The sequence below is a fragment of the Felis catus genome, chromosome X (assembly GCF_018350175.1).
Source record: "Felis catus isolate Fca126 chromosome X, F.catus_Fca126_mat1.0, whole genome shotgun sequence".
NCBI classification, from domain to species: domain Eukaryota; kingdom Metazoa; phylum Chordata; class Mammalia; order Carnivora; family Felidae; genus Felis; species Felis catus.
The window spans coordinates 87,623,302-87,637,267 of record NC_058386.1 but is presented as its reverse complement, the minus strand read 5'-3'; the positions used below and the strand labels follow the sequence as shown (position 1 = coordinate 87,637,267).

Below are 13,966 nucleotides of genomic sequence, written 5' to 3'. Positions count from 1 at the left end.
CTAGGTAAGGAATTTGTACCTCCTTTTATTTTTTAGCAGTGGGGACTTCCCAAAGGCTTTTGAGTAAGACAATGACATAATCAGGGCCGTGTTTATGAGATCAACATATCAGCAATATGTGGGGCAGACTGAAACTAAGGCCAGGGACGCTGGTTAAGAGGATGCTGCAATATTCAAGGCAGTTGGTAATGCAAGTCTGGGCCAAGCTGAGAGGATAATCGAGAGAAACATGTTTCAAGAAGGGATCTGTCACTGTCAAACATGCAGAGAGTGCAAGAAACATGAGGACTAGTAAAAGGCATTTGGATATGGTCATTAGAAGCCACGGGTGACCTCTGAGAAAGGAGTTTCAGTAGAGTGTTGGAAGCAAATGCCAAAATGCAGAGTTAGGGAGTACGTCAGCAGTGACCATGTGGAGGCTACCAGTCTGGACTCCTCTTCAAAAATTTGGCTGAGTGTGAATAAGATAGAGCTACGGTCTGATGAAAGGGTCCAGCTTAGGTTAGAGAGTGGGCATTGGTAATGGGCTCAATCAGTTTATGACTTCCACTAGCACAGTGGTCCCGATTCCTAGATCAATGGAAAACCCATGTATCACCATCGACTAGATTGGCATATTAGGTAAATGTAATGTAGATTGATGAAGTCGGAGCAGACACAGTATTAGAAAGTCATGTTTCAAACTGTATTGCGTTTCCATTCAAACTTAGGATTCCATAGGGAAAATGTTTTCTAACAAGTACATGCAACCTGTTGCAACGCTTGTCATGAAACAAACATCCTATAAATAATTCATAGTACAGAGCAGGACTAAGATCTGTGTGTTCCTCATTTATGGCCCAGAATGGAGACTCACAGTTTCTGTGAAGCCACTGAAAATAAAAATTAGGGCTGAAAGCATAATTTGGGGTCTGGTTAGACTATGGACCTTGGGTTACTGTCACAAAATTGTGGCAAATGGTTATTTTGCTCTGGCCTCCTAGCAATTTGTAGAACACCAGCACATTTTAACAACACAGAACTAGAACTGACAAGATGACTCTAATTTCAACCTTACTTCATTAATATGAAAATGCTTTGAAAAAATAAATCTCTGGCTAATGAAAACACCATCTGTTGATGGCTTTTTGCCACTGTTTTCTTACATTACGAGACATAATTTGAGGAAAACCCTGAACATTTATTTACTCACTTCCTATTCATTTACAAGGAATTAAAGCCTCCTCTCAAACTGAAATTGATTCTCAATAATGAACATATGCAAAGGGAAGCAGAGAATTGATACAATTATGCAGTCTATTTCCTCACCCTTCCTTATCATGCCTAGCACTGACAAATCACTTAGAACTAAAAATTCTGGGCCACTTTAGGCTTGAGTCATTTCATTGATTTAGCCAAGTAATTATCTTGCCTATCCTCTGGCGGGGCAGACCAAGAGAGTACACGTATGTATGTGTTTGTGTGGGCATGCATGTGCCTCTGTGTGTGCGTGTGTGTGCATGTGTGTGTGTGTGTGTGTGTGTGTGTGTGAGATTATATAGTCTCTATATGTAAAACTAAACATGACTCTTCGTGGTTGTGTTGTGTTTGGCTTTTAAAAATTGGTTTGTTTTGCTCTTCTCTTGTTTCGTCCAGTTAATCACTGGGCCAGGCTCCCTGTGTCCAGGCCTAGTTTAGTGTGGCTTTCTAGAACAGTTGAACCATGACAAAAGAGAGAGCCAAAGTGGCAGAGGATGTTGGAATGGAGATATCTGCTGGGAGGAAATGGGGACGGGAGGTTGGCAGGGGAGCAGGATGAAGTTCCCATTTCCTACTGCAGGAGGTTACCTCTGGGTCCTTCCGTGCTTCCCCTGTGTGAGAGTTAGAGAAGCCATTTGCACTATGAAACTGAGATCCTCTTCACCTCCGGATGACTCCATCATTACAGCTTTCACAAAACTGTACACGCGTCTCAATGGCACAACGTGAGGGGAATATTTGGCTGATTTGCATAATTGAGGTTTTAAAAGGCCCAAGTTAGCTAAACTGGCGGTCAACACGGATTCCATTTTTATCCAGTTTCCACTTCATTTGTATCATATACACTTGACCTCTTTGTGTTCTGTTATACCCTTCACAAAGAGGAAAATGTTTCCCAATTCTGAGAAACCAGGCTCAGGCTATTCTTCCAGACAGCATCCCATAAAAAGAAATGGGATAATTGCTGGGATTTTTTTTTTCATTTCTTTAGACACAGGTTGTTTCAGATTAACTTTCCCATTGGCTCCCTCAAGAAACCAAGAGGCAAAACACTGCCTCTTCATGAAAGCCAGAGATTCCCCTGGTGGCACGCACTCTCGACCACGATCGCCACCTGTCATGCTCTGTGAAGGCATACGTGCTCACACATACATGAGCACACTTACACACACCTACCTGCCACAGCAAGTCTCAAAGCTTAAAAAGGGGGTGAAGCTTTCTGTCTGTTCTATTTAAACATATAGTATTGCCACCAAATGCCTGTAGAGTCTTTGGCTTTCTAAAAGGTACCAGGGGAACATTATTTAAGTCTACACAAGATCCCAACTGTTTTGATGTGGGAATTGAACTTTGGGAGAGGCAGGGGGAGGAGGGAAGGGAATAAAGGCCAATGTACCCCAAACTGGAGCCTTCCCCAATACGCAAAAGACAACGTTATCTTTAAAAATGATCTGATGGGGCGCCTGGGTGGCTCAGTAGGTTGGGCGTCGACTTCGGCTCTGGTCATGATCTCGCGGTTTGTGAGTTCAAGCCCTGTGTCGGGCTCTGTGCTGACAGCTCAGAGCCTGGAGCCTGCTTCAGATTCTGTGTCTCCCTCTCCCTCTGCCGTCCTCTGCTCACGCTCTGACTCTCTCTGTCTTTCAATAATAAGTAAACGTTAAAAAAAAAATAAAAGAATCCTGCTGTGATTTAAAAAAAAAAAAGATGATCTGAGCCAGTGACCCCATTACTATTTATCGACATGCTCTTTTTCTGACATCCTGTCTGCTCACTGATGTTCCCAGATATTCCAAAAGCCAGTAGCCAAAAATCTTAGCACATTTTTGGGGTCACATTCTGCTTTCTTTTTTTAACTGCTTGTCTTAAAATACTCACTTTGCTTTCGCTTCAGTCTGTCACTTTATGTATCAATTACATATGGCCTTTCAACAGCAGAACACACCATCTGGTCCACCAACTGAAGCCCACACCCTTATGCTGGAGTGTCTTCCATCCCCAAACATGTATTTGCTGTTATACAGGCATGGGGCTATGTCCCAGAATGGGATCCAGGTGATATACTGGATGTACAAGGTCTACTCTACTTGAGGTTTGTTAGAGAATGACCAGACTGGTCCTCAAGCCAGGTGAACCAGGTAGCCATCCCTCTTTTTTCCAGAATGTTCTGAAGTCATTCATTAAAGACCTATGCCTCCCATAGGGCCCTTATCAGGAATGTTACATGGACCATCCTGCATTTTGTGTCTTCCCCCTCTTTTCAGGTGCACAGCATGGTTAAATCTCTAGCATTAAAGCATATATTGTTATTTGGTCCTTCTAAAAGAAAACACTAAATCCAGTGTTTACTTTGGTAACAGAATAGTGAGCCAAAGCCAACTCTGCTTTCCTGGAGTCCTCAATATTGTATTCTACTTGAACTGTTCCTCTTCAGTTCCTGCCTGTCATGTACATCATCCTCTTTCTCCTTCACCTGCTCTTCTTTCATGTCTACCTTCTAGACCTTGAGTGTGCTGCAAGGCTCAGTCCTGGGCCTTCACTCAGCTCACTACTGCATGCCTCTACCTCCATGCTAAAAGCATTCAATCTAATGTTTCTAGCCCTGATGGTTCCGCCACCACAAAGGCCTGAATTTCAACTCCTTCTACAACACTTGCCCTTTTGGTTCTGAGAGTACCCCGTGCTTTCTCTCCTCCAGATATTTGAGCAAATTATTTTCTCTCTGCTGGAGCAGAGGCTCCTTACTCCATCCCTGTCCCCCAACTGGGCATCCAAAAACCTACCCAAAGTCTCTTTTGATGTCCCTCCTGTGCTCTCTCTCAATCCCTTGTGCTTCCACTGTCACAGAACTCACCACACTGTCTTATAACTGTGTCCTTAACTATCTGTCTCCCCACAGTAAGCTGAAAGCTCCACCAGGGCTGGGACTGTGCTTTCTTTATCACTATAACCCCAACATCCCTTCTGGTACTTGGCATGTAATAGGTGTTCAGGAAATGTTGGATGAGTGAATGCATGTTGGATGACCCACGATCGTATCAAACTCAAATCTGAAGCCAAATCAGCCCACCCAAACTGCCAGCCCCTCCCTAATTTCCCCATTTCTATCCCCGACCCACTGTTCTTCAAGACATCTCCTACTCCAAAATCATTTTTTACTTCTTTCTCTCCATCGTCTGTAACCACACAGTCATTGGCCAAGTCCCGTCAATTCGTTCTTCAGTCTCTCTCCATTCTGACCCTCTTTTCTGACAAACTCATTCCTGGTTCCCTGTTTTGAGCTCAGTGACTTCCTTTCCCTGATTCTTCGTCTTTGCTTCAAAGCATCCCGTGCAAACCTCTGTCATGGCACTTATCAGGCTGCCTTGGAATTTCTGATGTACTTCTCTGTCTCTCTTACTAAGTTCAAAGCTCCCCAAGGCAGGGACTGTGCCTTATTTCCTGTGTCCCCAGCTCTGACCACAATGACTTGAACGGTGTAAGTGTTCAGTAAACAAAATGAGTGTTCATGGATTGTTTGTTAAATGAATGAATGAATCCCTGGCCTCGATCACTGGTGCTACAGTTTATTATCTGGTCTGTGTTCAGGGGAGATAAAGAACAAGACATTACCTCATTATATCAACCTTCAAGAACTTGTATGTCAGTATCACATTTTCCCCTTTCAAATTCACTTCTTTGGGTTTAATAATTCTTTCTTCACCTATTTTATATTTCTGTAATATGTTCCTTTGCCCAATAAGAATAGACAGGATTTTCATCCACCCAGGAATTGGTCTCTGAGTCAACATTTTGTAAATTGTGCTCAGACTAATGATTGTTGTTAGCTCCTTGCAGATGTTGGGTAGGAAAAGACTTGGGACAAAAGAAACAACAAAAACAGAGAGATAACAGCACAGATAATAGGAGTATCCACTTGCTAAGCTTGCTCTCAAACCTATAGAAAAACAACAGAAAACATCTTCCAACACAGAAATGTTCTATGAGAACAGAGCCAGGTAATCAATATAACTATTGGAGGGAAAAGAACAGGAATTCAGATGAGTGTGTTAGCACACAGTTTGAGTAGAGATGGAATAAATGCATTTTTATCCCCCTGCCACACAAAAAACACACAGAGAGAGATTTGTATATAGTATAGTAATGGGGAGCAAGTCTTGGACAATTAAGAGACCACAGAGAAGCCAGATCTATAAGCAAGAATGATTTTATGATTGTCAGTTGAAGGCTAGTTTAGCTAGTTTAGAAACCCATGACAGATATTACCCTTACCCCCATACATACATGTCCACCACCATATCTTAAGAGAGTGCAAATCTGGACTCAAATGCTTTGCTCATACTATATTTCACTACAGTGGCTCAGTACCTAAGTGAGTGAAATTGAGGAAAAACTTTTTCCCTCACCTATGGTAACCCAATCTGGCCTCACTGAAGATTTTTGTAATCATGAGGACTTATGATATGGCTTATTTATCAGGGAGATCCTTAGTCTTAGGATAGGTTCTACTGAGGCCATACCCCTTCTCATGACCTTACACTTATGGCTCCCTCATACCCAACTTATCCACAGATATGCCCACAGAAGATTAACACAGACGCTCTCTCTGCCTCACACACAGTGACAACACATTTATAGATATCCATAGAAATACAAACACAGTCATTCTCAGCCACTCAACCATGCAGAAATACATACATTCCTGCATATGTATGCAAATACACCCTCTCTCAACCCAGGCTTTCATAAAGATATTTCTTTCTTTCTCTTATATGAATCAGCATGCTGGTTCTGAAACTGTCAAATGTCCATTGGTAGATAAGTTGAGAGGGCATCTGTCTTGGCAGACAGAAGTGGGTGTCAAGTGGGTGAGCAGAAAAATGACTGGGAGAAGGCAGTGGCTGAGTGAGAATGGGTGGGTGGATGACAGAGCAATGGAGTAGGAAGAAGAGCAAGTAATCAACTCATAAGATTCTAGAATATCATATTTTCCAACTTTTTAACTCTTGTTGTGGCTTTCCTTTGAACACTCTCCAAGTCTCATATCTCCCTTCTCTTTGTCTAGCAATCTTTAGTTCTCTCTGTCTCAGTCTCTCTTTTCGTGTGTGTGTGTGTGTGTGTGTGTGTGTGTGTGTGTGTCTGTGTGTGTTTTACTTTCCCATAACAAAAAGCTTACTCTAGTGCCAGGTCATATTTTATAACAAGATCCCTGATATGTAAATGTAACTGCATTTAAGAATTATTTGTAGTAATGAATTTGTGGAAATGTAATGAGAAAAAGAAAATGTGCTTGTTTATTCCTTTCAGGAAATTCCTCTATTCCCCCCTGGTTTTCATCAGCTATATTTTTGGCAGGCTGTGGGCATGGAAATGTGAAGACATCACTCTCAAAGAGAATTAGAATAATCACATCTGATTTATACAGATGTCACCATAGGGTTAGGCAGTTGGAAAATCCAGCAATTCAAATGAATAGGAACTTAAAATTAAGGACATGCCATACTTTTACTAACACTCTGGCTTTGAACATTATCAGTAGTGCACAGGAGATTCTTTTCAGACTTCGAAAGTAGTCATAATGGCAAGACAGATTTCCATCTTACAAGATGAGATCTAAAGCAAGCTAGAGACGCTGGTATACTTCCTGTGGATCCATTTTAAAGATTTAATTCATTTGGATTTCTTGAGCATATACTTACTATGTGTGCAAGACAGCAAGAATACTGAAGAAATAAAAGACATTATGTCTGGCCTCAAAGAATGTATGGTACCGTTGGGGTGTGTTGGAGTGGCCTTGTAGGGGTTCAGTTGAGAACTACAGAGTAGGTAGGATTCCTCAGCAGGTCAAGAGAAGAGCGTGAGTTAAAGTTAAGAGTTAGAAAAGAGAATGAGTGGTATGTCTAACAGACTGTTAGGAGGCTAGTCTGGGCAGATAAAGGTAGCATGTCTGAAAGTGGTAGCGGGGAAAGATAGATGGGCAGCACAGGAACCGAGTGGTACAAGACTCTGAATAAGCAGTTGAGATCTGTCATCAATACAGAGCCACTAAAACCTGACCTCTTTTTAGAAAGCCAACACTTACTAATGCAATAACATTGATCTTTTCTAAGGGGAGAAACTCGTGACAATGAAAACTCTAATACGTGAAGCATTTTTATAGTAAATGAAAAGAAGTAATGGAGAAAATAATTACTCTGATAGGCCTTACTATTGTAATAACTGCCACAAACAAAATTATTCTTTGAAATTGAAGAATTTAATTGAACCACTAGTAAGTAGCCTTCTGAAGGACACATAGTTAGAATGGACAACTAAATATGGATAATAAACCAGACTAAGTATCCCAAACCCTCTAATTCATTTTGAGTACATGTTAAGAAGACAGGCTGGCCTCTGGTTATTCTGACCTTTCATCTTATAACATAACAGTTTGTTTATTCTTTATCAAACAAATAAATACTAGAGACCACTAATCCAACTCGGGGAGGTTAGTACAAAAAAGGGTGGTTATAAAGGCCAAAAATGAAGCTCCAGAACCAAAAAGTACAAATAAAGAGCAATTATGGGTGCCTGGGTGGCTCAGTCAGTTAAGCATCTGACTTTGGCTCAGGTCATGATCTGGCAGTTCTTGAGCTCAAGCCCTGCGTCAGGCTCTGTGCTGACATCTCAGAGCCTGGAGCCTGCTTCGGAATCTGTGTCTCCCTCTCTCTCTGCTCATCCCCCACTTGTGCTCTGTCTTTCTCTGTCTCTCAAAAATGAATAAATGTTAAAGAAAAAAACAAATAAATAGCAATTCACTTACTGGCCAGAACGTAAAACCCCTAGATATATATACTATCATCCTTTCCACTTCTCCTGTAGGACTCTCGTGCTCCCCTCAGGGTCAGCAGAGTATGCCCAAGCCCATCTCCCCCGTAGCTTCTGACAACCAGCTTTCTCCTTTCTCCCTGGGGAAGAATCCAGCAGATTAAGAAGATAATCCTAAATGGTTTTCTAACTTAAAATGAACCTAACGAAGTGAGTATATGTGACACTAAAAGTCAGGCTTCCTCTCTGCTTAATGTGGAGAACTAATAGCCTTTTATACTTGGACACCAAACCAGAGTGATCCCCACACATCCAACACACACACACACACACACACACACACACACACACACACACGTGTGCGTGCACACACACATGCACGCACGCACATACCACCTCTCCCTCCCCAAAGTCCAAGATGTTCCAGAGAACATAACAAACCACACGGTTGGGAATGATTCATATGTTTCCACTCTCGGTCCAAACATGAGCAAAAGAAGTTTCCACTTAATTTATAATCAGAATTTTCTGCACATTTCCTAAAAAAATTAAAGGGGAACAATTCAAAATCTGGGCATTCTTTCTCCAAAACTTTCTGATTAGTTACAGACTAAAGTATCTTTTTGGTAAAATACTTTTGTGCTCCATCCCAGCCTGGAGACTAAGTGCCGTAGCTGCATGGTGCCAAGTATCTAATCAGTCAGCCAATGTTTTCATGTTTTCGGATGTTTTCAAAAAGCTGGGGTTCTGCAGATACAGGCTTATTCTCTCCAGTCTTTTGTTATCTCAACCATACATATGGATACAGATTTTTCTGTTTGGAGTATTTCTCAAGGCCAATGCCTTATTATAGTTCCAACACCTGCAAATATTTGGCAGAGACTGTTCCATCCATATCCTCCACTCTTCCTGCAACCCCACCCCCATCTCTTACCATTATGAGGCTGTAAGTTTATACAGTATGTCCTTCCCCCTCCCCCAGTGCTGTTAATCATTATCTGTGACCCATGAAGTGTGCAATTGCCAGAGCATAAAGGTAAGTTTCAAATCACATTTCATGGGCAAAACTTAGGTCCAAAACAAAGGCAGCATGCCACAGTAGAAAGGATACTTAGGTCAGAGTCTAGAAGCTGAGTTCCAGTTCCAATTCTGTGACTGACCAAATCACTTAGTCTATCAAAGTCTTAGTTTACACCACATTAAAGTGGAAGGCTTCAGCTAGACCAAGAGTAAGGCCTAGCATCTTAGGATTCTAAGAACTGAAGTCAATGAGATTATTCCTCTCTGCAGCTTTGGAATGAGAATATCATTCTCATTGAGTGAAATCAACAAACACTGAGCTTTGTGCAAATTTGTAAATATTAGATATAAATAAAAATCAAAAAAGGCACAAACCATTGTCAAAGTGACTACTCTCGATATTACCTGCAACAAATTACAGAAGGGAAAAGATATCCTGTTCTGAGTATTGCTACTTTCACCAACTTCATAAAATTTGTACCAATTTTTTTAAGTTTATTTATTTATTTTGAGAAAGAGTAAGAGAGTGAGAGGGTGGGGCAGAGAGAGAATCCCAAGCGGGCTCTGTGCTGACAGCAGGGCTTGAACTCATGAACCAGAGACCATGACCTGAGGTGAAATCAAGAGACGGATTCTTAACCAACTGAGGCACTCAGGCACCCCCCTTCATAAACTTTTTATGAAGTTTTTATGAAGTCAAGTTACCCTGACTTTTTCAGAGCATCACAAGAGGAAAATCTCTGCTTCCTTCTTGCCCTCCTTCCATCCTATCTGGGTCTTCCTTCCAAACTGGCTAATATATCCAGTCTCTTTTGGGGTAGTAATTTTATCAGTCATTTAAACATTTTGCTTTTCTGGAATTTCTGCTAAATAGCTCCCTTCTTAAGAGAAGTTAAACCACACAGCAGGCAGGTAATGGGAATAAGACAATTGGCCGGGGTTGGGGGGGTGATGCACCTGGGTCGCTCAGTTGGTTAAGTGTCTGACTTCAGCTCAGGTAATGACCTCATGGTTCATGAGTTTGAGCCCTGTGTGGGGCTCTGTGCTGACAGTTCAGAGCCTGGAGCCTGCTTCAGATTCTGTATCTCCCTCTCTCTCTGCCCCTCTCCCACTTGCTCTCTCTCAAAAATAAATAAACATTAAAAATTAAAAAAAAAAAAAGACAATTGGCCAGAGCTGACATTTGTTAACATCAATGTGAAGTAGTAAGGTTTTACAAAATAGGCACTGAGACCTGCACATAAATATCATGTGGCACAACCGCTTCGGAAAACTCTGTCCACTGAATGCAAATGAAAGACTAGGAACTTCCAAGGCGGGGAATGCAACCAAGTGGTTCAGTCTGCAACCCACAAAAATGAACATTGGCACAAAATCTGGTACTGGATTAAATATTTATTGCCTTCGGCTTAAATTTTTAGGTCTGATACTTGATTATCCCTCCTGATTTCGTGGTAAACTGAGGTTCCTTTTTGTCCGTTTGTGTGTTTTGTTTTGGATTTTTTTAAGGCAGGCTTAGAATTAGCCCCCTGTTAAGGGCTTGATGGCAATTTGTTGCAAGCGGCCAATGCCAAACATTTGTTGCTTTACTGTACTGAGCGTGCAAACACATACACAGCTGTCCTCCACAAAAATCTCTCACCTCCATATAAATACACTCAGACACCTCCACCCACACCTCCACAGACACACACCCAACCTTCCCGCTGCTAGACCCATACACATGCATATCAGCACATATGCTAATTACAGCACACCTACATAGGTACTCACATACTTAAAAGAAGAGGTGGAAAGATCATGATATGTAGTGTGCAATATGTCACTGACAAAGGAGAGAGGGCATTGTGTCTCTGGACAGACTACTGGTGTGGCAGGCCAGGGGCTAACCCTTCCAGAACTGGCCAGAGGTGAATAAATGCAAGGAGGTTTATGCAACAGACGAAACAGGTTCCAGTGAGAGCTTGCAAGTGAGCAGAGGCTATTCCTCACGAGAACAACTTGGAGTGAATTTACTTGTCATATAGGAAAAGTGGACCTAGCTTTATTAGGGAGCTTGTTAACTGTACAACTGTGTGTAAAGAGACCAAGTTGGGTAAGGGATATGTCCCAGATCCCTTACCTTGAGTTTCTCAAATCGGTCATTCAGGGACGCGACCTGATGGTCTCGGTGACGTCCCACCAGTTTGCATAAGGCACAGATCAATTGGTCATCAGATACACAATACATGTTCACTTTCTCATTTTCATGGTCCAGGCAGGTGATCCCTCGAAGATGTGTGTCTGGCACTGGTTCCACCAGGCGGTGGCTGGTGAAAGGTTTCTTGTTGGGGTGTGTGGCCCGCAGGCAACGGTCACAGTAGGAGACCTCACAGGTGATGCATGTTTTCACTGCATCCCTTGGCGGGTCCTGCTCACAGAATTGGCAAGCAATTCGCTCACTAGACATGGCAGTGCTGGGCCTGTAAGTCCTCTCCCGGCGGCTCTCACTTGGGGAATTGGGCCCACTGACGGAAGCCTTCTGAAAGCGATCGATAATGTTCTGCAGAGTCACATTCCTCTTGAGGCCGTCCAGGCCCCGGTGGTTCAGCGAGATAACATACCTGCACGTTGGACACTGAAAAGCGGTAATGGGTTCAATGGATTCACCAGAGCCGCAGCTGGAGACCAAGATTCGATGGGCACAGCTGAAGCAGAGGCTATGAGCACAAGGGAGAAGAAGGGGGTCTTCAAACAACTCTAGGCAGATTGGACAGGTCAATTCAGACTCCAGTGTTTCCATCTTTAGTGAAAATAATCCTGCTGAGGCATTAAGAACCGCAGAGGCTGGGCTTTCACCTGCAAGGAATACAATGCAAGAGTCACTAAGTATTTCCAAAGGAAAAGTGGTTGCAGCATAATTATACACTAACCAATGGAGGCTTTACATGCTAGATTCCTCAGTGATGATGGAGCAATAGCAATGCAATCTGGGCGTTAATCAAAAAGCCTTTCTCCCCTTCACACCCTGTGGTTGACAAATGCTTGAGTTTATTTTCCTGCACTAATAAGAGAACCAAGTGGCCACCTCGGAGTCCTGGTTTACTGGTCGACATTACTATTCCAGCTCATAATACTGGCCCATGCCAGTCACATATTATGCACTGAAATCTCTTGTCCTGGACTATGATGAGTCTGTGCAAAATTCTCAATCTCCATTCTCCAATATTGGTCTGTATTTTACTTCAAGGTAAAATATAGGGGCTGCACCTATTTCACCTCTAGTGGAAGGAAAATCAGGTCATATTTCAAGCTAACTCTCTGGCTTTTGAAGTGACTCCATTCTGAGAGCCTGTGTAAAAAACAAGAGTGAGCTGCAGAAGAATGTACTTCTCGGTGCAGAATAATAAGTTCTTCAGAGTGTGAACTTTAATTACTTCCTGTTACCATTCATGGAAATTCCTGTTCTATCCCATTTCTAGTAAACTGAGTTACTAGAAACAAATGATGCTAGTATCCACTTCCTTCCCTCACCTCCAGAAAACCCTTCATCTCATCAAGCTCCATGAGAAATGATTTCAACCATTCAATTTACTCAGCAATAGTTGCTGATCAATACTGACAACATATCACCTTGTGGTTTCAGCTGGATTTTATTATAAGACACCCACTGAATTAGCACAAACCTACTATGGAACTCACCTCCCTATGTGTCTTAAAATGTAACAAGATGCAAATCAACATCCAGATATAAATTAGCAAGGTGAGGAGCCAGAAATTTTCAGACCTGGTAGTCTTCATTCTGGTACATGTTTTGGAGAGTAAAAGAAGTCATCCAATTAACATGAAACTAATCTCTTGGCCAACCTATCTCTTCTGCCACAGATATTTCTGAGCTGAACATACAGATACTGCCACGGGTCTTCTGTTAAATAAAACCAACACAGAGAAATGTTCTAACCTAGCCTTAACTAAGGACAAAACTATCTGACAAAAAATGTTAATCCTATTTATAGAAAAAGAAAAACATCATTTGCTTTTGAATAACTTTTGTTCATCATCTTACTAGCACTGGAGACCCTCACTGGGGCTTGAAAATTTTGATTCTGCCACTGATATTTGTTCAGATTTTGTCAATCAGTGACCTCTGCCTAGCCTTCTCACAGGATACTTAAACGCTGAGTACAATTATACCTTGTGAATAAGTACAGTAGATGCATCCCTAAAAGCTGTTTCTAAATCAAACCTTTTAAGTGCACGAAGATAACTAGCTATTTAAGGGAAATCTAAAGGAAACTGGGCTGTAGAAGTAGAAAGTCTTTTTGTAAAATAGCCATTCTCAGTTGGTCTGGAAAGTTCAGATATTTGGATAACCACTTTCTTAAAATGTGAGACATGTGATATTCTTATTTTATAATTCACAGGTGCTTCAAAATTGTTGGCTGGCAATATGTAGCTTATATTATCTATCAGCTTTCACCTATAGAGATGAAAAAGTAAACCAATTACAATGTGCATGTATCACAGAACCTTAAAATTGGAAGAGACTTTAGTTAGAGATGATGGATTCCAACTTTTGTTCCAGGCAGGAATACTGCCTTTGATAGCCCCACTGATCAAATTCAACATGTCCATAAGTGAATTTTTTATTCTCCCCCAACCCCCCCCCCAAAAAAAACCCCAAAACACCTGCTCTTCTTCCAGTTTTCCCTATGGGATGAATATCACTATCCAAGCCTGGAAACCTAGGGGTCTTTTCATTTACATGGTTATCATGTAAATGATAATGACATGGTTATCACCACAACCACTGGTGGCTTCCAGAACATTCTGTTTTATTTCATTTACATATCTGTCTCCAGCTAACTCCCTCTGCTCCTTGAGGGCATCAACTATTTCATATTTTTATTCATAGCATGGTGCC

At 41.8% G+C, this 13,966-nt stretch overlaps 1 protein-coding gene across 7 annotated transcripts in view; it reads right to left on the bottom strand.

The window, feature by feature from the left end:
• MID2 (midline 2) overlaps positions 1–13,966 on the bottom strand; it is a 134,967-nt gene that overhangs the window by 72,432 nt on the left and 48,569 nt on the right. For all 7 annotated transcript variants that reach the window (XM_019824138.3, XM_019824139.3, XM_006943911.4 and 4 more), the window contains exon 2: positions 11,186–11,901. In XM_019824138.3, the coding sequence (XP_019679697.2) occupies positions 11,186–11,901 (716 nt within the window). The remainder of the gene's footprint in view (positions 1–11,185; positions 11,902–13,966) is intronic.